The sequence below is a fragment of the Oculina patagonica genome, chromosome 12, assembly GCF_052425735.1.
Source record: "Oculina patagonica isolate OP01 chromosome 12, crgOcupat, whole genome shotgun sequence".
NCBI classification, from domain to species: Eukaryota; Metazoa; Cnidaria; class Anthozoa; order Scleractinia; family Oculinidae; genus Oculina; species Oculina patagonica.
The window spans coordinates 22,832,594-22,859,488 of record NC_135769.1 but is presented as its reverse complement, the minus strand read 5'-3'; the positions used below and the strand labels follow the sequence as shown (position 1 = coordinate 22,859,488).

General features: G+C 41.2%; 3 protein-coding genes and 1 pseudogene across 3 annotated transcripts; 1 reads left to right on the top strand and 3 right to left on the bottom strand.

Annotated features, from left to right (window-relative positions):
* Window positions 1-1,200: 1,200 nt before the first annotated feature.
* LOC144631338 (uncharacterized) lies at window positions 1,201-11,098 on the bottom strand. The gene is made up of 6 exons (XM_078489748.1): window positions 10,971-11,098; window positions 7,832-7,971; window positions 6,396-6,525; window positions 5,961-6,040; window positions 5,129-5,208; window positions 1,201-2,575 (listed from the first exon to the last, which is right to left on the bottom strand). Exons 1-6 carry the CDS (start codon window positions 11,051-11,053, stop codon window positions 2,345-2,347), a joined length of 744 nt encoding a protein of 247 aa, XP_078345874.1. The 5' UTR covers window positions 11,054-11,098; the 3' UTR covers window positions 1,201-2,344.
* Window positions 11,099-11,176: 78 nt separating this feature from the next.
* On the top strand, window positions 11,177-14,596 carry LOC144631340 (uncharacterized). The gene is made up of 3 exons (XM_078489749.1): window positions 11,177-11,375; window positions 13,148-13,193; window positions 14,202-14,596. Exons 1-3 carry the CDS (start codon window positions 11,322-11,324, stop codon window positions 14,450-14,452), a joined length of 351 nt encoding a protein of 116 aa, XP_078345875.1. The 5' UTR covers window positions 11,177-11,321; the 3' UTR covers window positions 14,453-14,596.
* Window positions 14,597-15,769: 1,173 nt separating this feature from the next.
* Window positions 15,770-21,616, bottom strand: LOC144632155 (uncharacterized; annotated as a pseudogene).
* Window positions 21,617-21,765: 149 nt separating this feature from the next.
* Window positions 21,766-26,759, bottom strand: LOC144633642 (uncharacterized). The gene is made up of 2 exons (XM_078492480.1): window positions 23,049-26,759; window positions 21,766-22,794 (listed from the first exon to the last, which is right to left on the bottom strand). Coding segments are annotated over exons 1-2 (2,277 nt in total). The 5' UTR covers window positions 25,325-26,759; the 3' UTR covers window positions 21,766-22,793.
* Window positions 26,760-26,895: the final 136 nt, after the last annotated feature.

Here is a 26,895-nt window from a genome sequence, read left to right as displayed (position 1 = left end):
TTTACGAGAAAGCGACAATTTACTTCTCTCGCGGACTAAGCCACATAGAAAAAAGCCGCCATTTTGTTTATGTGCGCGCGCTCGCGCGCGCTTATTACGCGTAAAATTCTGCGCAGTAAGGATGCGCAATGCAATACAGGGCAACGACCTTAATATGTTTTGACAGATGAATGCGCGGGGATTTTACGAGTTGCGTAGTATATGGATACTTAGGTGCGTCTGCGCCTCTTCGTTGGACATTATCAGAGCTGTAAGGGTGGCTAAATAGCCTTCTTTGCCTTCAGCCAGAACTATAATTTGTTTGCGCGGTGCTCCCCTATTTGGGTGACACATTTGTGTGCGCCCGTGTGCGCAGCACGCCTCCATCAATGACGATGGACCTTTTTTAGCGTTAACTTAGTTTTCGACGCCAGAGCCTTCGCGGTCTCATGCGCGTAATAGAGGAACGTTTTGAGGATGGATGTCCACATGTTTCATCCGCCATTTTTAAATTGTACAAATTTGGTATGATCAGCAGGGATTTGCTACAGCAAATACATAAGAAGAACCATGAAGATTTAATACTGCTCGACGTTTCGGAGTCATCTTGACTCCATTATCAAGAGACTTGTACAGTATAAGGAACGCTACAAAATAAGCATAAAACAAAAAACGACCTAAACGAACACCTTAACGCGGATGGAATCCGTTTGCACGTTAAGTGTTGGCTTACGCATGCTTCATCGAACAATTTCGCGTCATCACAAAATGTAGCGGCAAATTTGATTGCCTCGTGAAAGAAATGTTGTACATTCGCATGCGTAAGCCAACACTTAACGTGCAAACGGATTCATCCGCGCTAAGGTGTTCGTTTAGGTCGTTCTTTGTTTTATGCTTATTTTGTAGCGTTCCTATACTGTACAAGTCTCTTGATAATGGGTCAAAATGACTCCGAACGTCGGCAGTATAACTTTCTTGGTTCTTCTTATAAATTTGGTATGCGCAGTTTTAGTACTGTTATCGATCCGAGTCACTGCTGACTCAAACCCAATCATCTCTACTGCGGAAGTTAGAAGGCGCGAGGTATGAAGAAAACCAAACCTTCCTATAATTCTCCGTGTCCCGCCTTTTCAGTAGTCACTGCTTCGTAACTCTTGAAGAGGAAAAAAAAATTCTTGATGAGGAAGGGGAGTGCAAATCGCTCGTGCTAACGCCGCTCAACACGCAACAAGTTTTAAAGAAATCACGTGAAACATGTTTATTTAAATGTATCGATTCGAAGGGCATACACCAACATCAAGCCTGAGTTTTAATTGTGAAAGGTTTACTTATTCCTCGCTAGGGAAGAGTGTTTGTCCTTGGACATTTTTTTGTTTTGCTCCAGACTGATACCGTCAAATTCCGGTTATAAGCCCTGGGCTTATACAACTTCATAAGGGGTTTTGGGTGGGCTAATAAGCAGAGGGGCTTATATCCGGGAGGGCTTATAAGCGGAATAAAAAAACGTTTTGAAACGAGCCACGGGAGTGTTGATCGAAATACGTTTTTGGGTTAAAAACACATAATAAAGCAACATTTAGCCCTGTTCAGTACCGTCATTCAGCAGAGGGGGGCTAATATCCGGGGGGGCTTATAACCGGATGTATTTTTTTGTTTCCAGGTAGATGGGCCTATAACCGGGGGGGGCTTATAACCGGAGGTATCTCATTAGCCGCTACTGCTTTCTGAACTATCGCGGTACATGAAGGCAGTTAATACATTATTCACTATCTTCATCTACCTAATAATCATAACAATCTTCTCAAATCTTACAGGTTCTTATTTTAGCCGACTCCCTATTTTCTACCCAGTTGGAGCGCGAGCAGCCTAAGTGTCCAATAACACAATTCACGAGCCGTGCGCGCGCTTAATTTGGTTCTTTCTCGTGAATGAATAGTTTTTCCAGCGAAGTTTGTCATAGAAATGGTAATTTGTTCCTCAAAAGAAGTTCGGTGAAAATTAAGAAAAGATAACACGCAGCAAAATTATAACTTCAAATTTCATGAAGTTATTTGTATTTGATATCGTATTCTCAAGTAAGCGCTGTATTTTGTATCATGTTTTCCGCGCATCTGCGAAAAACCTTCCTTATGAAACCTTCAACCATGGCCGTTCAGTCTCTCACAACTGAATAACTTGTGCGTTTCCAAACTGTTGGTAAATATAGTTAATTCCTGAGAGATCGTCACCTTAAGCTGTGATTTGTTGGCATGATAACAAAACGTTCGTAGGAACCCTTCCATCGGCTACTGACCGCAAGCAAATAATCCTCGCGGGTGCAATCCACGCGCGCCACGCACGACGTCCACGCGGCTCTCACGGTGCTTCACGATGTCTCGTTGCGTTCTTGCAGACGTTGTTTCCGCATCTGTCTGTAGGCCATTATGGCTCGTTCTCTCTCCTTGTCGGCTTTCTCCCGTTCAAGAGCTGACATATGCTTCCGTTTCTTGGTTTTCGGCAGCCCAGAGTTTACAGGAGTCTTAATTTGCTCATTTGAATCAATGTTCGTGTCTTTTTCTTGCGAGATTAACGAATGGAGTAACAGCGTCTTCGATCCCTAAAAAAATGGTAAAATAAAATAAAACACTCAAGACTGTACATCATCCGCGTAAGGGAGGGCTGAAGTTTTTTTCTCAGGATTTGCGTTATCGCGCAGTGGTTCTCTGTATTTCGGGGAGATGCGTTGCACGACAACACAAATCCCATCTGGCCAATCACAGTGTGTCAACTAGCGAAATGAGCCAACCAATCAGAACGAGAGGTTTTAACCTCTTGTTACGCGAAGGTTTATTGTCCCAACTGACGTTTGACACCTGATTGGCTAATAAAACAGTACCATTGTTCTTATTGGTTAAGGCAAGTCGGGGCCAGCATCTGCTGTGTTCAGTTGACGGAAAAGTAATGCAGTAGAAATGTAGAATCCCGATTCCTCGAACCTCCAGGGGAAACGAAAATTGCCTTGGAAAATCAGGGGGTTACATTACAGGGAAATCGGGGGTTACATTACAGGGAAATCGGGGGTTACATTACAGAGAAATCGGGGGTTACATTACAGGGAAATCGGGGGTTACATTACAGGAAAATCAGGGGGTTACATTACAGGGAAATCGGGAGTTTCATTACAGGGAAATCGGGAGTTTCATTACAGGGAAATCGGGGGTTACATTACAGGGAAATCGGGAGTTTCATTACAGGGAAATCGGGAGTTTCATTACAGGGAAATCGGGGGTTACATTACAGGGAAATCGGGAGTTTCATTACAGGGAAATCGGGGGTTACATTACAGGGAAATCGGGGGTTACATTACAGGGAAATCGGGGGTTACATTACAGGAAAATCGGGAGTTTCATTACAGGGAAATCGGGGGTTACATTACAGGGAAATCGGGGGTTACATTACAGGGAAATCGGGGGTTACATTACAGGGAAATCGGGGGTTACATTACAGGGAAATCGGGGGTTACATTACAGGGAAATCGGGGGTTACATTAAAGGGAAATCGGGGGTTACATTACAGGGAAATCGGAGGTTACATTACAGGGAAATCGGAGGTTACATTACAGGGAAATCGGGGGTTACATTACAGGGAAATCGGAGGTTACATTACAGGAAAATCGGAGGTTACATTACAGGGAAATCGGGGGTTACATTACAGGGAAATCGGGGGTTACATTACAGGGAAATCGGGGGTTACATTACAGAGAAATCGGGGGTTACATTACAGGGAAATCGGGGGTTACATTACAGGGAAATCGGGGGTTACATTACAGGGAAATCGGGGGTTACATTACAGGGAAATCGGGGGTTACATTACAGGGAAATCGGGGGTTACATTACAGGGAAATCGGGGGTTACATTACAGGGAAATCGGGGGTTACATTACAGGGAAATCGGGGGTTACATTACAGGGAAATCGGGGGTTACATTACAGGGAAATCGGGGGTTACATTACAGGGAAATCGGGGGTTACATTACAGGGAAATCGGGGGTTACATTACAGGGAAATCGGGGGTTACATTACAGGGAAATCGGGGGTTACATTACAGGGAAATCGGGGGTTACATTACAGGGAAATCGGGGGTTACATTACAGGGAAATCGGGGGTTACATTACAGGGAAATCGGGGGTTACATTACAGGGAAATCGGGGGTTACATTACAGGGAAATCGGGGGTTACATTACAGGGAAATCGGGGGTTACATTACAGGGAAATCGGGGGTTACATTACAGGGAAATCGGGGGTTACATTACAGGGAAATCGGGGGTTACATTACAGGGAAATCGGGGGTTACATTACAGGGAAATCGGGGGTTACATTACAGGGAAATCGGGGGTTACATTACAGGGAAATCGGGGGTTACATTACAGGGAAATCGGGGGTTACATTACAGGGAAATCGGGGGTTACATTACAGGGAAATCGGGGGTTACATTACAGAGAAATCGGGGGTTACATTACAGGGAAATCGGGGGTTACATTACAGGGAAATCGGGGGTTACATTACAGGGAAATCGGGGGTTACATTACAGGGAAATCGGGGGTTACATTACAGAGAAATCGGGGGTTACATTACAGGGAAATCGGGGGTTACATTACAGGGAAATCGGGGGTTACATTACAGGGAAATCGGGGGTTACATTACAGGGAAATCGGGGGTTACATTACAGGGAAATCGGGGGTTACATTACAGGGAAATCGGGGGTTACATTACAGGGAAATCGGGGGTTACATTACAGGGAAATCGGGGGTTACATTACAGAGAAATCGGGGGTTACATTACAGGGAAATCGGGGGTTACATTACAGGGAAATCGGGGGTTACATTACAGGGAAATCGGGGGTTACATTACAGGGAAATCGGGGGTTACATTACAGGGAAATCGGGGGTTACATTACAGGGAAATCGGGGGTTACATTACAGGGAAATCGGGAGTTTCAAGAAATCGAGCGTTCGAGGAATCGGGATTCACTGTAAAAAAAAATCATACAAGATACAACATACAAGTACTTTCCACGTTCAGTCGGCGAATGATGCGGAAACATATTTTTTTGGATGAGTGCTTTCAAAATGGCAGATTATCGATGTTCCTAAAATATTGTTACTGTACATACTTTGTTTGCTTGTGCAGCTTTTCTGGGTTTTGCTGTGAGAGAAGGCGGCTGCATTGCAACATCACCAAACCGAACGCTATCTGAAAAACAGAAAGGGTAAGAATGGCGTAAAAGGACTACAAAAGCCTGTGTGCTGCGCCCACTCTCCTAAAAAAAATCCGAGGGATTGCAGGTGCAAAAGACTCCAAATCTCCAGCAAGAACTCATAAAGTGTTGAGCAAGTTACAAAGATCTTGGCAAATATCTTTGCATGGATCCTTCAAGCCCGTATCCCCAAGTATTTAACTTATGAAGATTTTATCAGCATCTTGGACTAAATTTCTTGCAGGATTGGGCAGGATCCTTAAAACTCCTTTCAGGTGATGTTCATTTTGTGTGGGCTCCTGCAACAACTTTAAAAAAGATCTTTGGGAGTATTTAATTAATGAAGATCCTTAAGATAGCTGCAAAGATCTTTTGAAGATTCTTCTCAAACTTCAGTTATTAATAATTCATCATCGAGTTAAAACAAAGAAGATCATAACTGTGAAGGAGGTTTGGATACCTGGTCTTAGTTAGCATAGATTTTTACCATTTCATTTCTCCGTTTACTCTGTAGTTTTTGTTTCGACTGAGAAGATATATCAAACACTCGAGACAGTGTTTAATTCGCTATCCAAGCACCTTTACTTTTGTCAAAAATACTCTGCTGTGCATCACATTTTTTCCTCTCTTCTCAGTGTTTAGATATTCTGATAAAACACTGTCTGTTGTGTTTGATATATTACTTGAAACACTTTCATCATGGTGAAATAATAAGTACGGTAAGTATTCTTGACAAGATTATAAGTACCTTTCATAGAATCAAAGCTGGCATTTTCCTCAGATGACTTTTTCTTCTCCTTCATTTTCTGTTTCCTTTCATTCAAATGTCTAGTAAGAAAAGGAACAATTTGAATCCAGTGAACACAAGTGAGCAACACCTTAATTATCAACACCTTTATTCCCAACACATAACCAAGCATTTTCCAGGTTTTGCAGCTGAAATGAACAAAAAAAAATTTCCCTATGTACCGAATCTCACAATTGAGCCTCTGTGTGATAATTGGAAAAATCAGACATGCTTTTATCTCTACAACCATGATTGTGTATGTTTTTGACTGAAAAGGAAACCCAGTGTTGAGGTAAAGAAAAAGACCAAAGCAGTAGAAGCTCCTACTCGTAGCTGGCTTAATACTTCAGAAACCTACATTTGTAGGAGACCTTGCAACAATAATATTCAGCTTACTTTCTTCTTCCTTCTCTCATCTTTCTTGATGCTTTCAAAGACTCAGCAACCTCAACAGTAGCCTCACGGTCAATCCTATTGAAATAGTCTTTCTTGCTTTCTCCTGGAATCCGTTGAAACTTTGTCATTCCTAAACAGGGTCAGAAGTTAACAAAAAAGAAACAAAAATGACAAAGATGAAATCTCTGTTGTCATGAGCATGGGACAAAATAAGGCCTAGCTCACTATGAGTCTCCTTGGTGGGAGGATCTTGGTTACTGGTACAGCCTACATACATATACTTTATTAATCCTCAAAATTTACAGAGTAGCTGTAGAGCAAATATCTTGGAGAAAATAAGTTATAGTAAGAAAGAAAAGGTAAAATAAAGTAAAATTAAATTTTCCAACCTACAATACCATTGTAGGTTGTAGGTTAGTTACCAGTCGGGACTCAGAATTTTCTTTTGACCCATGCTGCCTCGTGAAAACAAAAATTACATCTTTCAAAAAGAAATTTATGTTCAGAAAATAATTATATTGCTGGTTTTCACTGTCACGCAATCAAAAAATAAATTTGAAACCATTCAACTACAGAAGCTATGAATTTTAAATACCGGTATTATAGATGATAAATAGATAAACAATTTCTCCAAGTTTCGGGTCTGTGCGGTGTACCGTTCGCGAGTTATTTTCCGAACCTTTCCATGCAAATTTATAAAGCTTAGTATAGAGCCGCCATAACTGTGTCCTGCCGAGGGACACAAATATGGCCGCCGTGATGTCAGAGACACCATCTGGAACTCAATTCTGTTTACAACAGCGGCCATCCTTGGCTTAAAGGCTAGTACACTTTCACATAAACACCACTTATTATATCTGAAATGTTCAATCTGCACAAAATGGAAAGGAAAGGCCTTTTTTCAAACAAAACAGCTTTGTCACGGCACTCAGCTTGATGTCACATACGACGGAGAACTCAAATATTCAAAATGCTCTGTTTTAAAAACGAATGACACTATCGATCTGGAAATTTGCAAAAATGTATATTTTTAGTTTATCTTTCGCCTAATGACAATGAAAATTTAGCAGGCCAAGTGAATTTTGATTTCAGAATTTTATGACGTAACATGAAAACCAAGAATACTTATTATATAATTTCTTCATTACTATATAATAGGTAATTTATTACCAAGTGTATCCAATAATAATAATAATAATAATAATAATAACAATGTTCATTTATGGTGTGCAAATTTAACTAAAAGGTTTTCAAATACGTGTTATAAAATTATTAAAATAAAGTTAACAACATTACACTGTCAAATGACATATATTAACGGTAAATAAATGTGCCACGAGGCACAAAGAAGCTAGGTAACAGGTAAATAAATTTATACAAACCCTAATGTAAAAAGAGCAAAGTAAGCTGTATATGAACTGGAACACACTTTCTACCTTGTTGTTTCTTTTTCCTTTTGTCAGTTTTCTTCGTGGTAGTTTTGTTCTTCATGGCCATCTGTCTTCTTATCAGATCTTTTGCTGCTCTAGGCATTTGTTGTTCACTGAGTTTGTCATTCTTCAGTAAGGGTTTATTGCTACAAAATGTGCCAACATAAGAATTCATTTATTAGCCAAAAAAAAAAAAATAACAAAAACAACAACACAGAACCTCTCAAGGCTAAGTATCAATATCAAGAACATCATGGATAGCAAGTCCTGCCATCCAGCAACTTTATGACGACATGTGTAGATATCTTCTAAATTTTTAAGAATTTCAACCACCAATTAAACTCATCAACAATAGATGAGCTTGGGGAATGGTGCCTATAAGGAGGGGGGCGCCACAAGAGCAGCAGAGCCGAAAGCGAAGGGTAGAGTAGCTAGAGTATAGACAATTGTGACTTCACGAGCCTTACTTATCTCCCCAGCACTACGAGCCAACTCCGGCGGCATGTGCTGGATCGGACAAGAAAAGACATAAAGAGCGTAAAATAAGCTTACTAAACGAAGCTTGGGGAAGTCGCTGCAAAACCTCTGCTATCGGATATCTCTCTCCCATAAGCAGACACCTCCAGTATGCAGACACTAGTCTTAGTCTAGCCTGTTCCAGGCGTTCGGTTAGTTGGGAAGAGGCGCAAGAAACGGCGAGCAAAAAAATGGGGAGGGGACTAAGGCGAGGGGGCGAGAGAACGCCTGTGAGCATTTTTAACAAAAGCTAGTTCCGGTATACCAGATTCTGGTATACCCTCTGATTGGTCAATTTTGACACCTTTTGTCAACACTAAAGCGTCCTTCATCTTAAAGTGAAATGAGATATGGCTGCGGCGAGTGACGGTCACGCAGAGTTCAACTCAGCAGTAAACAACGCACTGAAGGATTTTCTGGTTGAAAGTCTTCGCAAAGAACAGGAAGACTGTTTAATTTGGTCTATGAAGGAGACGTTTTTCGGTATACTTCCAACCGGTTTTGGAAAGAGTCTGATATTTCAACTGTTTCCGCGTGTTATGTCGACGCTAAATCAAAATGACACAGTTTCAACGATAATTGCTTTTCAGTAAATACAATAACCTAAGCTTCGCTAAAATAAATATACATGCGATAAAGCACTTTCTAGTTTTAAAATAAATATTAAAACAATACGTTACAAGTGAAGTCGAATGCGGTCCGTCAAAAAGATAAATTTGTAAATGCTTGTATTATTGACAGATTGCTATTTATTCCTCGAAACTCTCAGCCAGGAATTCAAACAGGCTTCAGCCAGCAGACAATCAAAACAACATAAGCTAAAACATTCAGAAACTGAAAAGCGTAAAACACCAACGAGAAAATTCCAGGCGAATTCAAACAGCCTCGAAAATATTTGTAAACAGTAGCGGTAAAACTGCATCTTGATAACAGTTTGTTCCACGTCAATATTCATTGCTAAATCAATCTGGTCCAAAATAGCTTACACCCGGAGCCAAGCAGCACCGCGATCTACTTTGTGTGGTTGATGTACTTGTAGATTCATTTTCTGAAGTGTGTGAACGCTTCGCGGAGGGAGTTTCTCCCGTCGGCAATCTTGCATTCACTTGCCGCTTTTAAGACGTTTCTCTTTCGACAATCCCCGAGAATAATTTTTGAACGCTGGCATGAGTTCTTGCAAGTGTTGTTGCGCAGGTTAAACAGCAAATTTCAGGAAAACGTGGGTTGGGATTCAGTTCATGTCCAAAAGAACTTGCGAGGTCGGCCAACACCAGACTCTCGGCTCCAGAAAACCCAACTAAATCGTTGTTTGAAACCGAATTAAATAAAGAAACTCTCGGTACCTTGTTCCCCTGGCACTTAACATTTTTTGACAAAACCTGCAACACGTTGAAGGGCGGACTGACAATTCGGCGAATTCGCTTGCAGAAGACTCCGAGTGCAGACATTTAAACGCAGACGATAAAATGCATTTCCCAACGTGGAAGACCTTGAGAAATCATATTTACCGGGAAATCTGTCAGAAATCTGATTGAAACTGACAACTGAAAACCACAAGCTTCAATGTCTGCGCTCATGTTACCCGGGCCCTGTCGGAGGTCTAGAAGTGGGCGGAAAGACCTGCTCACAGGCGTTCTCTCGCTCGCCCCTTCTCCGCGCCTCCCTCCCCTTATTTTTTTTTCGCCCACCGTTTTTCGCGCTTCCCAACTAACCGAACGCCTGGAACAGGCTAGTCTTAGTCATGGTCCCAGCTACATCTACATACAAAGGCTGCACCTGTTAGCACATTTTCGGGATCCGGGATTTGACCAAAATACAGTTTCGGGATTCGGGAAAACGCAAAATATCTTGACGGCATTCGGGATTTAACTGCTCTTCTTCTTTTTTTCTTGGTGACACAAGATGCGGATTCGTGTGAAAAAGGAGCATTGCAATATCTACATCATACATTTATTAACTTTTGTATAAACTAGTCTTCTTAATGTATTTTTGAGAAAAGAAAAGACGGGATTCAGGAAAGCGATGGAAAAAAGTGCGGGATGCGGGATTCGTGTGAAAAAGGAGCAGGAATGCGGGATCAGGACCCCCCTTCCAGACCCTGTTAGCAGACACCACTCCTAAGTAGACACTGACTTTTTATGGCCCTGTGTCTGCTTACAGAAGGTTCAAGTTTTATTTCACCACACTTCTCTACACATAGACATCTTCTATTTCCTTCTGCAGCAATTAATGGGACATGTGCACTAACAGTGTCATCCTGCTATCTGATGCAGGAAGAGATGGAACGAACCCGACCAAGCAGCTTACATACATGAACGTTGATTAATAAAAGATATAATGGTTAGAAGGTTTCCTTAGCAACAGAGTATTAGTTAAGGAAGTCCCCCTTAATTCAAGGGTTGCCACGTGTGAGTAATGCTTGTGCCCAGTCCCTTAGAACCTTCATTCCTCAATGCTATTTTTTAAAAAATTCGTCTTTGGTCAGTTTGGTGTTCAGTGCTCCTGAGCAAAAGGAAACATAATTCTCCATAAAGAAAAATAGGAATGTAGATCGATGCTTCGCCAACTGTAGTTTTAACTTAGAATGCGATACAGAGAACAGAGTTTCAAGGTCGATCAAAATACTCACCAGGTTGATGAATTGTCTTTCCTCGGTCCTTTATAAAATGGATCACATGATTTGATTTTCTTATATCTACTCATGCGACCCATTTTTGCCAAATTTGTGTCAACAAAAACCCCAATCCATGAACGAAGTGAGAACTACAGAAAATAGTCAGCGGTTATCGAAACAACTTCATGTACTCTTACTTGAAGTAGCAACTTTGTTTACACCGTTGAGGCCTGGTAACGAATATTCAAGATGGCGTAAGTGGCGCATAACAAAAACACAAAATGATGAACGTTTTTTGGAGGAAAAAATTGTTTCCTCGCTTGATCTGAGTGTTGCTGAAGCAAGTTCCTAGAATTTTCTTTGTGGATGTTCAGAACTGTTCGTCGCACGTTACAAGGAAACAGGTTCTTGACGCGAAATGTGAGTGGATTTATACTCTTGACCCTAGTGGAGTTTAGAGAGTACAGGGCGAAAAAAATCTGGCGATTTTTTCCCCCTATACTCTCCTAGGAAGGCTATTAGCAGGCTAAGTGAAATACTGTAAGGTTATTCCTAACTTCACAAATTAATGATTGATTGCTTGGAGCTCCGACCTATTTATACTGCGGAAACCAAAATATAATAAGCCCTGACTTTGTCCAACTTCCGGGGGGACTCCCATATAAAAGGGGCGGAGATGCTCGTCGGGCGTGGCTTAAGCTTTTTGGACCCCTAAAAGATACCAAAGATACCAACAATCCCCCCCCCCACCCCTGATCCAACTGCACTGGGCCGGTGGTTTCCCTTACAGAAGCTGGTAATTAGTGGGCCCGTACGTGATTCACTGCATGATGTGTTCTTGAAACAGGACACTGGCATTTTTCAAGTGCTTTATTCTGCTAATAATATAGTACTGTAAAATTCTGGTAATAAGCCTAAGTCTTCAAATACTGTAAAATTTTAGTAATAAGCTTAAGTTGTCAATCAATCCATCCATCCATCAATCAAAAAGTCAATCAATCTTTATTTTTCACTTTCACCTTAAATTGCAAGTAACGGTAACAGTATATAAAATTATCAAATATGGTGTAAAGTGAGTCATTGGAGTCTAGTCTTGGACCCTTGTAATAAGTCTTGGGCTTATTTTAATTCCAAGGGCTTTTATGATCTGCTTACTTTTTCATGGGGCTTACTATTGGAAAGAATTAATTCTAAACAACAACAATGTGAAACACAAAACAAGTTCTACAATCATCAGGTGAATATGAAAAGTCTCTGAAGTATTGTAAATGCAATGATAGATCTAGGGGAGGGGGCCTGGGCCCCCACCTTATTTTTAGGCGAAACGTAAGGCCTGAAGGGCCAAGAAAAATTATTTCCAAGAGTGGGCCTCCCTTATTTCAGGGTTGGATGATCGGGCCCCCACTAACTTGAAGGTCTGGATCTGCCACTTAAATCATCATCAGAAAAAGTTTATGTATGTATGGCACCTTTATAGTCAGAAGAAATTTTATTGTTCTTTAAGAGCTAAACTGGATAAAAGCCCATGGTCTTATATTTAGGAGAGGAATTGGGTGAGAGAGGGTGGAAGTTAGTTTTAGTGGGCTTGTTATCAGAATTTAATTGTGCCGTAGAATCCCGATTTTCAAACCTTGAATGGAAATGAAAATTGGCTCAGTCTATAAATTGGGAAAGTCGAAAAATCATAGGTAAAATTGCAGTGTTTGACCAAAGGAAGGGAAACAACTATAGATTGGTTCAAGTTAGTGGGAGTTTCGAAAAATTAAGGGTTTGAGAAATCGAGGTTTCCATTATAGTTGATAGTTAACTTGGGAGACTCAGTAGTTTGTCTAATATGATCATTCGTGTGAGCGTACCAGTATTCCTTCAAAAATCTGCTGTTCTTGACTGGTGTTTTCACATCCTGCTAAGAAGCCATCTTCAAAGTCAACTGACTCTGAAGATGACTTCTGCTCAGTTTGGTCATCACACTTAAGACTGAACTAATACATATAACATTTGCTGTGTAAGAATTGTGAACTCTTTGAACGCTAAATGTATATCTCATAAAGTTCCGGTGATGCAACCTGGCTCGAAGTTGTAAATGGTACAACAGACTTACCAACCATGTTTTTAAATCTGGTGGTGAGACTAATGTACTCATGGATGTTAATTTGTTGTCTTAACCATATATACCGGTACTTCATTGGCAGGGTGTCTGCAGTTTTTCTTCATCGCACAGAAGAATCAGTGAAGAAAGTAAGTCATTCATTGTTAACTTAAAAAAATTATACTGAACGGTTTCAGTCCCAAACTCAAAATACATTCTCCATGAGATATCCAATTAAAGCAATGTCATGGTAACTGTAAGTTATGATCTCCTTTGTTAAAACTTAGTAAATGATTAATTAGTTTGATGAGTTAAATTGTATCAATAACAAAGATGAGAGAGTGTTTCATCATATTATCCAAACTGTCATGGTTATTGCCTCTGTTTGCGGTTTTCAGTGAAATGCGAACTCTGAAATTCAATCCTCAACCAAAGGTTTACGCTTTTTGCTGCCGTCAAACACCTTAGCAGACCTCTCGGGAAACAGAAGTTCACTTCATTCGGGTCAAAAGGTCAAGTCTTTTGGTTGTGATTGGTAGATTTTGATCCATTTTGTTTGTTTCTGTTTGTCATGGTTCGTTAGCTGTCGCCATAATTATGATTGACGGCAGCGTTAAAAACACAATCGTTTGTTGGATTTTGAATTTCAGAGTTCGCATTTCACTGAAAACCGCAATAACATGGGATGAATTGTAAAATCACAGGGGGCCCATACAAGCGGCGTGACTGTTTGTCACGCAAAATGTGAAATGCTTCACGTAAAATGTGAAGCAACAGTCAACGCAAAACCCTCCAAATCGCCCAAATTCGCCATTTTGAGCCGCAGAAACAACAAAATACAACAGTTGAGGTAGGTTTACGTTTATTTTGAACTTAAACATAGACAATACTCGAAATAAGTTAACGATAATAAGACGCTTTCAAAATCCTTATACATTTCTTTATATCTCGAACATACAAACAGTCACACCGCTTGTATGGGCCCCCTGTGGTAAAATGAGTTATAGTGTGGATTTGGAGTAAGTCAGGATTATATTCACTGATTGATGATTTTCATATTCTCATCACCTGTCTGTTTGATAATGACTGGATTTTGTAAGGAGAAATTGGTTCTTGCTCATTCTTGGGTCTAAAAGGCTCCTGATATTCTTCGCCAGGCCCACAACATGCTGGTCCATCTATAGTAAAAACTGACAGTACAGACAGTCTAGAGAAGAAACCACCCCTCCCCCCTCCCCCTCCTCTGGAGTTGTGCTGCATGAGTGGATGTCAGAACTGTGTGATGATTCAGTACGCGGAAGAATTGATGAAAATGTATGATGATGACTCAGCAGCAAGAGCTGTTCTAGAGGACATCCCAGATGAGAACTTAAAGGCATTCCTCAAAATAGAACTGAATCTCAAATAATGTGACTGCAAATTAGGGTTCAGATTGACAGTTGAAGCATTTTTATTATCAGTACCTGAAAGGGGAAAACGACAGAATTAATTTGTCTCGAGTGTTGGGTATGTACAATACTGTACCCAAATTAAGTAATATACACAGACTAAATATTTTTGGACTTTATGCATCTAAAATGATAATTTCCTGATGCTTACTATTGTTGTCATTATAATTTTTACCACATTCACAGCTGTGTTTTTTATGTACACTAAATGTTTCTGATCACTGTAGCAATGTAAAATGAACCACTATAGCAGCATTAGTCTAACAGGCATGCAGTACCTTACTGGCTGTAATATTACCAATAATATACCAATTCTCAGATTAATGAAGATTGTGGTAAGAATTATTAAGGCTGTGGTTTCAGTTTTGTTGACACTGGTTCAAAATCACTGTTTCTGTTACTGTGTGGCTTTCGATGTAAAAGCAGTTGTCCATGAACTGGCAATTACTGTGTTTTTCAGTAACACGGGAACTCAGCTCAATTCAACAGCTTTGTTTTTCACAACCGTCAATCATCCAAGCGCACCTCTCAGGAAACAGAAGTTCACTTCGACTGGTTCGAAAGGTCACGTCTCAGTTGTATTTGGTAGATTTCAATCCATTTTGTTTGTTTCTGTTTTTCAAGGTTCGTTAGCTTTTGTCATAAGATGGCAGTGAAAGTCGCAATAGTTGGGTTTTGAACTTCAGAGTTCATGTGTTATTGAAAGGCACAGTAATAAAAATGTGATCTAAGGAGGAAACGTACTGCATATAGTATGTTTGCTTCACAACTGCAAAAATTGGGGTCTAATTTTTAAAATTACAAAGGCTAATCACGAACACTAAGATCCCCCATACAATTGACTACTGACATTTTGCTTATCTATTGGTGTCCAGCCCACCTCCAAGCATTATTGTGCTGGTAGAACTCTGGACTGGATTTTAACTTTACATGTGCATCTTCATTCTTGGAACGTTGGTTTTCCTCTAATGAATTAATATAAAAAATGTGGTACCAACTGTTGTACATGCTTGGTATGTTTACTGAAAAATACACCTACACCTGACTGAAGAAACCTTGACCCATGAAAAGCATTAACTTTAAACAATGCGACCCAAATGTTTACTGGGAAATCGGAAAAAATTGATCGTCATCTAAGACTGAATGAACATTAATTTACAGGGACGGCGGAGCCGGGGGGGCTGGGGGGGCTTTAGCCCCCCCCCCAGAATTTCCGAAAAAATAAAGACTTACTAAGAGAAGAGTCTTCATTTAGCCCCCCCACTTCAAGTCACTAGTTGGAAAAGTGCTCCGCCGTCCCTGATTTATAATAAGACAGGTTGCATAAATCATTCCCTGAAAGCTCTCAAAGAAAGAAAATATCTCGATTATAAAAAATGCTATATTACTAAGCTTACCAATACTGTGTACCCAGAATCCCATTCGGCCTTATCGTTCAGGGTTTATGCTTTTCACAGGGTCAACGTTTCTTCAATTTGGTATATACAGAGCACAGACTCTAAAAAAACATGAGATTCGGTTGCTGTGTTTCTTACTAGAGTACTAGTAATCTTCCTTGCAGATAGTCCGGCGTCTTCCTCCCAGCATAAACTCTGTCATTTGGTGCTTATTACCCTTTCTATTTTCATAAGAGCTGAGCTAAAGACAAGACTGGAAACAATATCCTAACAAGTACAGGAAAGCCAGAAATTGGAGCTGACGAAAAAATCTGAAATCGTTTAAGTTCTCGCCTTCTATTATCATAAACTGTACCTCGATACAAACATAGTAGGGTATCAGAAGCCACAAGAACTTTAAAAAGCCCGAATCGGCGTCAGTCACATAGTGTTTTACATACAAAATCATTAGGTACAAAACGATGTTCTTGATGATAACGTCCAAAACACTGTCAGGAAGAGCGCTATGATAAATCACGCGTCTCCCCCAGTGTGCCCCAGAAAAAAGAGAAAATGGATAATTCAAAATTTTTGATCTCTGGACGGCCATGGGCATTGATGACCGAAGGCGAGCTGTGAAGTTGTCAGGTCTAGCAGAACTGCCTCTTTGATGGTTTAGGTCTTCTTGTTGCTGTGACACACGCTTAAAACCCTCACTTGCAGACTGACACAGCTGGTGACTCATTGGGTAAGACTTGGCGTAGATTTCCAGAGCTTGCTCAAAATAACAGGCTGCGTTACCAAGCTCGCTGCATTGTTCAAATACCATTCCAAGGTTAAACAAGGAGTCGCCTAACTTGCAATGGTCACTTTCTAAAACGTCCTGTCTGATGTTTCGTGCACGAAAGTGAAAGTGTTTGGATTTTTGCATTTCACCAAGATCCATATACAGCTGGCCGAGATTGCTCAGCAGTTCTGCCATCGCCGGATGGTATTCGCCTAAGGTTTTTTCTCTGATGCGCATTGCACTTTCATAACAATCCATTGCTTTTTCAAGCTCACCTGCGCCCTTGTACATCAGGCCGAGGTTGTTGTAGGACTCTGAGATCAGGAAATGGTCTGGGAAGTAGAGTGCCTTTCTCATTTCAAGCGCCTTCTTGTGGAACTGAATCGCCTTTTTAGTTGAACCCAATTCGCTATACACAATTCCAAGATTGCACAAACAGTCGGCGACATGAGGATGGACTTTGCCATATGTCTTTTTCTCCCAAGTCAAGTGATCTTTGGTAATAGCTCTCAGCAGTTTTGTGGTCACCCAATACACTGTAAACAGATCCGAGGTTATTGAGTGAAGCTACAACGGTGGCGTCTTCTTTGCTATAAAGCTCTTCTCTCATCGTTAGAGACCTCAAATAGTAATCTCTTGCTGATTCAAACTGGCTCAGGCTGAAAGAAACGTTTCCCAGTTTGTTCAAAGAGTCCGCGATCTCTGGAGCAGGCTTGGTTGGATTAAGGCTTTCAACTAGAGCCAGAGCACGCTGATGGTGATCTTTGGCCTGTGCCAAACTGCCCAAGTTTCCAGTATACAACACCTAAATTGTTCAGGGTCGTTGCGATAAAATTTATTTTGTCCTGGTTCCTGTCTTCACCTTCGCTGTTGGCGAACAATCTGAAGAGCATTTTCGAAGTACGTTTTGGCTGCGGGAAGATAGCCATGCGTGCTGCATATGTCGCCAAAATTAAGGAAAGCCTTTTTGTAGTAAGACCTGTCGAATCGTTACTTGGTCATAGCTGAGGCCCAGTTTAATCTTCTCTAAATGACTACTGAACACTTTTAAATGGGGGGCCATCATTTTGGAAGAGAGATGAAACTTCATATCAAACTGATGCAGATCGTGTTCTGCAAACGTTGATAATGTCTCGATGCATGACTGAGTGAGCACTGAGACCTCGTCTTCACTACACTTTTCAAGAAAGTAGCTCTGCAAAGGCATTATGTACGACCTGGTGCACCTTTATAAGAGATCTAGGACTATCGTCTGAGCAAAGCTGCATTAGCAAAGAGCATTTGGAAATGTCAGCAGCGGTCATGTCCTCGTCAAGATCTGGATTCTGTTTTGTTACAAAACTGACAATCATATCAAGGCCAATCGGTGTTTGGGCAGACAAACCTAGGAACGGGGCCACATGTTTTAAAACTGTCATGCTGGACAAGTTTTTGTAATGCCAGTGACACAGCTGAAGTCATCGACAATGGGTAACTCTTGCTTGTCCTTTCGTAAACCTTTTCTGTCAAATTCCGCTTCCCCGTTTCTAGTTTTGTGAGGTAGCTCTTCCAGGTGAAGCTGCCAGGAGCCACGCCTTTTCCCCCTCCATCATGCAAATAGCGAACATACAGTGCTGCAGAAGCAATTGCTAAAGGCTGGTAATCTAAGGCATCCAAAACGAAATGCTCTCCTTCCTCATCGTCACCTGAAAACTGGCAAATACTTCTCAGAAGACTCAGGGCGTCCTTTGTTTGCATTCCCTCACTTAGGGAAACATTTTGGCAAACGGGGTCAGCAAATGGTAGATTGGTACTATCCTGTGTGGTTACAAGTACTTGTCCACAATTTCCCCAACCCTCTTCTTCGGGCCAGCAGCCTCTTAAACTCGCAAGCTCGTCGACATTGTCAAATATGAGCAGCCAGGTGGAATAGTCTTGAACTTTGGCAAAAACAAGGGTTTTGAGATGCGCAAGCTGTTCTTCTTTTGACAACTTTGAGTCTCCTCCTGCGATACTGGCCAGCGAATATTCCGTGACTCCAAGAGCACGAGCAAACTTTAGGTACGAGTCTAACATTGACTGTTCACTTTCAGCATTTAAGGTCATTACAAATGTGGTACCATCCTGGTTATCGGCGGCAAACATTTCGCCAACTTGCCGAGCAATCTGGCTTTTGCCACATCCTGGGTTGCCTGACACATAAACTGTCACAATGGAATCATCTTCATTGGTGTTTTGCATGTCCATGAACATTTGCATAATGTCTTCAACTTCAGCTTTGCGCTCCGTGACTTCGTGGGACGGTTTAGGTGGGAGAAATATGAACGATTTGGGTTCCGCCTGAATCTCCTCTTCCAAAACGCGAATTTGTTCTTGAAGCTTTTGAAGTTCCCCCGTTGGAAAGCTACCTTGGTTGCTAATATTTTGCAGCTCTTTTGTGTCAAGACACAGAGCAGTAAACGCGTTTGTGACCAGCTGTACATTGGACTGAAAGTCGGCTTCCAAAATACTGGCTTGAGAATGATGTGCAAAAAAGGAATTGCGGAAGGCTCGTAAAGCGTCAACATTACTGGCAACTCGTGGGACTCATCAACAAGGGTCCAAAAGAGTCAGAAAAGAGAAGTGCAAAGAAAAAACATGTACAGTCCCACTCGCTTGTGTTCCCTCTTTGAATGATTTTCAAAAGTCTCTTGTTCTTCTTTCGGCTTCTTCGCGATTCCATGTTGAAAAAGTCTTGCCCATTTCCGGCAGTGTCTTTCCATTTTCCAAGCCTCCTTTTGTATACTCTGTCCCATTCTTGTTTGAACACTGTCTGCAGACCATCCCGGATGATGCTGGTAGTGATGTAACAAACACGGAAATAATTGAGCTCTTCCAAGGTGTACTCTTTGTCCGACATGTTTCAAGGTCACTTTGTCCTGTGACCTCTTGTTATTGTTTGGTCTGTTAAAACAAACAAATCAGTTTAAGTAATTAACGATTTTGCCTAAAGTAAACACCCCATAAAAGATTGATTAGGTTGGCATAATTCGCATCACACCAAAAATGAAAATTTTATTGAGCAACTACAGATTGGGGTCAGGTATTTGCAGTGTTCAGGTTGGTAAAAAAAAAGTATTTTAACGCACCACTAGTACATGCGCATGCGAGACTATCTTAGAAGACAGTCTTCATTCTCGTGAAGTTGCTTATGTTTAGCTTTCTCGAGGTATTGGGATAGTTTGGCTTTACCTCAGCAGCGCAAACGGCTGGAGAAATAGTTTTGCGAGTATGACCTAGTCTTTTATTTCTCAGGCTGTGCGCCTTTGGGAAAATTTGCTAGTGTCAGATCCAGATGTGCTCGTTAAAAAGAGGGAAATGATGTGGAAGTAGTGAACGGGGAAAGGGAAGTGAAGTTACGAGCTTTGTCTTGCTTAAAAATGTAAAAAGGTTGATGAAAGTGGGTATTTCCTTGCTTCAATGGGGTGGGGGGGGGGGGGTATTTAATAAAGCGGGTAAAATGTCTTTATTGGTATGAATTAATGTAGCTGGCATAGCTTTTCCACACCCTTTAGATGAGTGCTGGGACTCACTTGGGGGGACTCTTAATATGGCACTGAAGAGGATATCCATCGTACTTTTTAGAAGTTTTAAATCCTGTGTTTGAACTGCTTCTTGCGTACAACAGAAACTCTTAGCGTACGTCTTTAAAGTCAGTCGCAAACAAACAGGAACTATTGAACGTAGCAAAATTCAGTTAGAAAGTGTCCCGCACAGAACTCCAATCGATGACTCTTCACAACACTAGCTAGATGCTTTAGCCATTGAGCTACAGATCACTGTTGGGAGCTTGGTTCATGTGTATTACATTAAATATGTGTTTACTTACTCGGTTACAGTTGTCAGGAAATGAAATTGACATTACATAATCTCTTTTGTCTGGTACCTCTTAGGGCGCACGCTTTCTTGTGTTAGATTTGCTTGACGTTCGCCCCCCCCCCCCCCCCCCCAAAAAAAAAAAAAAAAAAAAAAAAGTTGAGCACATTACGATAAATTATGATCAAATGCCCCGAGGCTGCCAAGGAAAGCTTGTCGACATTGAGAATAAACTTCAAGAGACAGAAATAGATAAATAACAAATTCCTCGCAAAGCACAGCATGGCATACTGAAAGCCTCCATTGCCATGTGAAGCTGCTACTTAGTAGAAACGTAACGAAAGCCCACCTCGCTATACTTCCTGTTTCTTTCCTGTTCGACATCATTTGTTTACGCGATCGCAGATTTGAATTTTTGTATTGTATCCAAATTTTCGTTTATATTGAGTAATGGAAACTTGAATGTTACCGTCTGTCTACGAAAATTGGAACCCTTATGAAACATATAAGGCCTTTGATCTTTTATGCAAGGTTTGCTTAGTATCAGCACGACTTAAGTTCAGACACACGAAAGAAAGTCGTTTTCCAAAGTGAATGCTTGACTAACAAACTATTATACCTGATGAAGAAGGCACTCCAACATAGAAAATGGATGCCAACATCGGATTCCGACACTAACGCACAACCCTTGCGACGATGGTTGAAATTTATCACTTTCCTATGCTGCGTCCTGCATTGTTTGGGTTCTCAAGGAAATGATATGCAAATTTTACGTTATTTTCATGAACTTATGCACAACACTGTCTTGTATTTGCATATCTTGGTGAATTATGTTTAACAAAATTCTTGAATCTGACAGTTTGCTTTGTTTGACAAGCAGCGTGGGCAAGACTGGTGCCCAATCAGGCCTCTTCACGGGTAACTTTTCATATTTGCATGAGAATATAGTGGAACATATGTAAGCGCAGCAATTTCGTGAGCAGACTGCAAGACAGTACAATCGTCTTGAGCTGCTTGAGTTGTTTTAGCATACGAAACACGATGGCGAACTACATGCTCACATCTTCTAGTTTGTGTTTGCATAAAAGATCATAAAAACGATCGGACCTTTGTTAACTTACGTTAGCTTTTCGACCAGTGAACCATGATATATATATATTGAAGTGTCGTTGCACTTCAACATTTTAAAAACTTTTGCAGTTCAACTGATTTTAAACAGTTTAAGAAGCTCTAGAAAATCACTTGTTGTAGCTTGTGCCTGAAATTGCTTCCGGCCCTTTTTAGTTGACTGCATTGTTTTGCACTGGTATAATCGTTTTTTTTTTTTTTTTTTTTTTTTTAAAGGGCTAATTGCACAATATGTTTACAGCACGTCAAAGTCATCTCAATTTGCGTGGAGTATAAATCTGCAAAAAGGGTATTACGGCTGGGAAAGTACTTGACGTTTAACTTGAAATTTTAAAGCTTCACCAGGTTTTGCGTGTCATATTTGGAGCATGACGTTAACCTCAGTACGTTTTAAACGGGTCCAGAAGTAAAAGTACTGAAGGATACGATAAGGGAGTTGAATGACGTTTATTTCTATAGAACCGCAACTGACTTTCGAACCCTGTACATTAACAATAATGGCAAATTGCCCTATATATTTTATCAAGTTTTCACCAAAAGATTTGAATGGAACAACTACTCAGCCGATCTTATCAAGTGACCGAACAGGCACTCGCACTATCGAAACTCAAGGTTAGTCAAAAAGTCTAACTGATTCAAAGGCTAAAATTTCAGCGTGAAGTGGATGGGCGTCTCCAAAACTAAAGCTTCTTCAGTAAGATCTCGGTGAGTAAGTCATTATCAGCTGCAAGAACAAGATAATGGTGGCAGCGACAAAAACGTACTTGTCTACCAGGCTCGTCATTTGAAATAAACCCTTCTGTCCGCTTAAACTTCGAGACTCGTAATAAATCTTCGACTCCTGACTGGTACGATAAATGGCTCGCAGGGAAAGACTTGGCATAAATTTCCCGAGCTTTATCGAAATACCTGGCTGCTTCATCAACTTCATCGCACTGTTCAAGTACTAATCCAAGATTGAGCACACAATCACCAGTTTTGTAGTGGTTAAAACCCAACTCGTCATCGTGGAGCCTAATATTCAGAGCACGGTATTGGAAGTCTTTGGACTTTTGTAATTCGCCCAATTCCATGTACAGGACCCCAAGGTTGCTTAACAACCCTGCTAATGTTGAATGATGTTTACCGAACGTCTTTTCTCTGATAGACAACGCACATTCGTAACAATGCTTTGCTTCTTGAAGTTGGCCAACAAGCATGTCGCCGGCCAAGGTTATGTGATCAGGTCGTCATGATCCTGGCAGTTTTTGTCTCATTTCGGCGCCTGCTTGTGGTCTGTTCGCCTTCCGGGCCAGTCTGTCACTCCAGTCTCAGGTCAGCACGTGGGGTGTCTTCCGTCGTTTCTCTCGTGCGTGTCTGCAGGTTTTCTGCTGTTTTCGTGTCTCCGCACCATGTGTCGCCCGGTGCTGTGGCCCCACATGCATGCTCCACCAGAGAGATTCCCTCATTTTAAGAGCCTTGTCAAAGTGATCTTTTGCTTTTTCAAATTGACCAAGACTGTAAAACACATTTCCCAGTTTGTTCAAAGAGTCTGCAGTTTCTGGAGTTGGATCTTGTGGATTTTGTTGTTCAAGGAGACCAAGAGCTTCCTGGTGGAGATCTTTAGCTTTGCGAAACTGTCCTAGCTCAAGATAGACAGCGCCTAAACTGTTTTGAGTTGTGGCGACGAAGTTAACTTTGTGTTCATCTTTACTGTCTTTTTCGTCATTGGAAATCAGAAGGGCACGTTCAAAATACATAATGGCAGCAGAAAAATGTCTATGTTTACTGCAAGTGTCACCAAAATTGAGAAATGCCTCTTTGTGTTCACTTCTTTTGTCACTTTTTATAACCGAGGCCCAGTTTGACTTCAAATGACTGCTGAACATCGTCAAATGAGGAACCATCATTTTTGACGACATATGAAACTCCAGATCAAACTGAAGGAGATCATGTTGTGCAAACGGAGCTAAAGTCTCAATGTATGACAGAGTGAGCATTGACACCTCATCGTCACTGCACTTGTCACCAACGTAGCTCTTAAAAACATCATGCACGACCTGGTGCATCTTTATAAGAGTTCTTGAGCTATCGTCTAAGCAAAGCTGCAAAAGCAAAGAACATTTGGAAATGTCTGCAGCGGTCATGTCCTCGTCCAGATCAGGGTCCTGTTTTGTTACAAAACTGACAATTACATCAAGGCCAATAGGTACTGGGGCACACATGGCTAGAAAGTTAACCACGTGTTCAAAAACTTGATTGTGAACAAGTTTTTCTAACGCAAGTGACACAGCTGAAGTCATCGACAATGGGTAGCTCTTGCTTGTCCTTTCGTAGACCTTTTCTGTCGATTTCTGCTTCCCCATTTCCAGTTTCTTGAGGTAGCTTTTCCAGGTGAAGCTGCCAGGAACCGTGCTTGCTCCCATTCTGTCATGCAAATACCGAACAAAAAAGGCTGCACAAGCAATGGCCAAAGGCTGATTATCTAAGGAATCCAAAACCAAATCTTCTTCCTCTTCGTCACCTGAAAACTGGCAAATACTTCTAAGAAGGCTCAAGGCGTCCTCCTTGTACATTCCCTGACTCAGGGAAACATGTTGGCAAAAGTGGTCAGCAAATGGTAGATTGGTACTGTCCTGTGTTGTAACAAGAACCTGTCCACATCCTCCCCACTCCTCTGCATCAGGCCAGCAATCTCGTATGTTACGCAACTCATTGACATTGTCAAATATGAGCAGCCAGGTGGAATAGTCTTGAACTTTGGCAGAAACAAGGGTTTTGAGCTGCGAAAGTTGTTCCTTTCTTGACAACCTCGAGTCTCCTCCCGTTATACTGGTTAGCGAGTATTCCGTGACTCCAAGAGAACGAGCAAATTTCCTGTAGGAATCTAGCATTGATTGTTCACTTTCAGCATTCAAGGTCATTACAAATGCGTTGCCGTCGTGGTTACCATCAGAAATTGTTTTGTCATAGAACGTTTTGCCAACTTGCCGAGCAACCTGACTTTTGCCACATCCTGGGTTGCCTGACACATAAACTGTTACAATCGAACCATCTTCATTGGTGCTTTGCATGTCCATGAACATTTGCAAGATGTCTTTAACCTCCGTGTTCCGCTCCGTGACTTCGTGGGACGGTTTCAGTGGAAGAATCATGAACGATTTGGGTTCCGCCTGAATCTCCTCTTCCAAAACGCGAATTTGTTCTCGAAGCTTTTGAAGTTCCCCAGTTGGAAAGCTCCCCAGCTTACTTATTTTTTGCAGCTCTTTTGTGTCAAGACTCAGAGCCGTAAACGCATTTGCGACCAACTTTATGTTTGCCTGAAAGTCGGCTTCCAAAACACTAGCTCGGGGAGGATGTGCAAAAAAAGTATTGCGGAAAACTCGTAAATCATTAACATTACTGGCAACTGCAGCGTTCCGGAAAGGGCTAAGAGAATCGGAAAAGAGAAGCGCAAAGAAAAAACATGTACAGTCCCACTCGCTCGTGTCTCCGTTTTGTATTATATTTAGAAGCCTCTTGTTCTTTCTTTGGCTTCTTAGCGATTCAGTGTTAAAAAAATCGTGTCCATTTTTGGCAGTGTCTTGCCATGTGCCCAGGCTTGTTCCATGTATTCTGTCCCATTCTTGTTTGAACACTGTCTGCAGACCATCCCGAATGATGTTGGTAGTGATGTAGCAGATACGGAAATAATTGAGCTCTTCCAATGTGTACTCTTTGCTCGCCATATTGCACGTTTACCCCTAGTGCGTTTTCTGTTAAAATAAATGAATTGTACTTGGTTAGAAGGTTTTTCTTAGGGGAGAAATGTGAAAAGTTAGGTTAGCCCAAATTGCAGATTATGAACAACGATAAAAAGCCAAAGATAGTGACAGACCCAAAGTACATAGGTAAGTCACCCGGTAGTAAGTTGCCTGGACTTATTTGGGAAGGTTAACTTGGGAGTACAACTTTTTTAGTAGCCGTTCACTGATCATACTTAATCCCTGCATAAAGACGTCCTTTTAAAATTGATTTTGTGGTCTGAAAATTGGTCTGGTCTGTAGTTTCTAGGACCAGGCTCCGATTGGCTGTTTGAGAAGTGTACGTTCATTTTGGTTTGATCGCTTAACCCAACGGCAAAAACGACGGAATTGGCAAATTTAACCAATATCAGACACCAGACAAATGATCATGAGTGTGTTACATAAAGAGCCACCAGCTAAGGCTGAGAAGATTTTTATATTCCTGCCGAAAGGGAAAAAGAGAGAGTATATATAAATATCCCCCTCTCATCCAAAAATCAAAACAAGAATGTCACACACAAAAAACAAACAATGCAAAAGGTGCACAGTGAAATGGCTACATGTTTATTTTTTAAGTCGAATGCAAAGTTTCTTCGTAGGCTTTCTTTGCGCTACAGCACTTAAGACTATATGAATAAAAAGCTAGTGCCAAACTTAGCAGTTCTCAATTAGCAAAGGAAATGGTTTTAGTTGCCATATCTTTAGCAAACCCACTGGTGAGAGTTGACTGATATGAACACTGAACCATGCGTCACCTGAACTGACCTTTTATTAGAAAAGTTGAACAAAAAAATACATTTTTGTACTGTTTCTCCTTCACATGTCTTCGTTGCGCGTGCGCACGTAGGCAAAAAAAACTATAGTAGGCACTGGGTGTAATCGTCCTAAAAATTTTAAACCCTTCGAGTCAAACGTCTACATTGAACATTCTCCTTAATGTTAGTTTATCAATATATTTTGTACAATTAGAATTAGAAATGCAGCTCTAAGACAAAATATCTTTCCACAGTTTGTGCAATGTCTACATCTCCTTGGGTTTCTATGGTTGGGCTATCTCTGCAAAGGCTGGTAGATATCTTCAACTGTCCAAACGGCCTAACCACCATCACATTCCAACTCGAATGAATCGATTCAAATGTGCTTCACTGCACCCCCCCCCCCCCCCGCTCCCATCCCCCGAGGGACTCCAATATCAAAGAAATGGGGATGCTCCTCGGAGATGTTCGTTAAATACCTAAAGGAGACCAATCTGGACGTGGCCGAAGTTTTGTTGTTTTACCACTAAAAGATACCATTCTTCATGCCTGATTGGCCTAGACCGCCAACACAGTATGAGGGTTTCTTTTTTCTTCATACTTAAATCTAAAAATTTTAGCATTCTGTCCATAGGTGAAAGCAAAATCCGTAATTTACTTCCTAAGCAAAATGACAAGCATTCTCGTCCCCTTAATATGGGAGTCACCCCCCCCCCCCGGAAACTGCCCTATTTCATAAAGACGATTTGTACGAAGAAC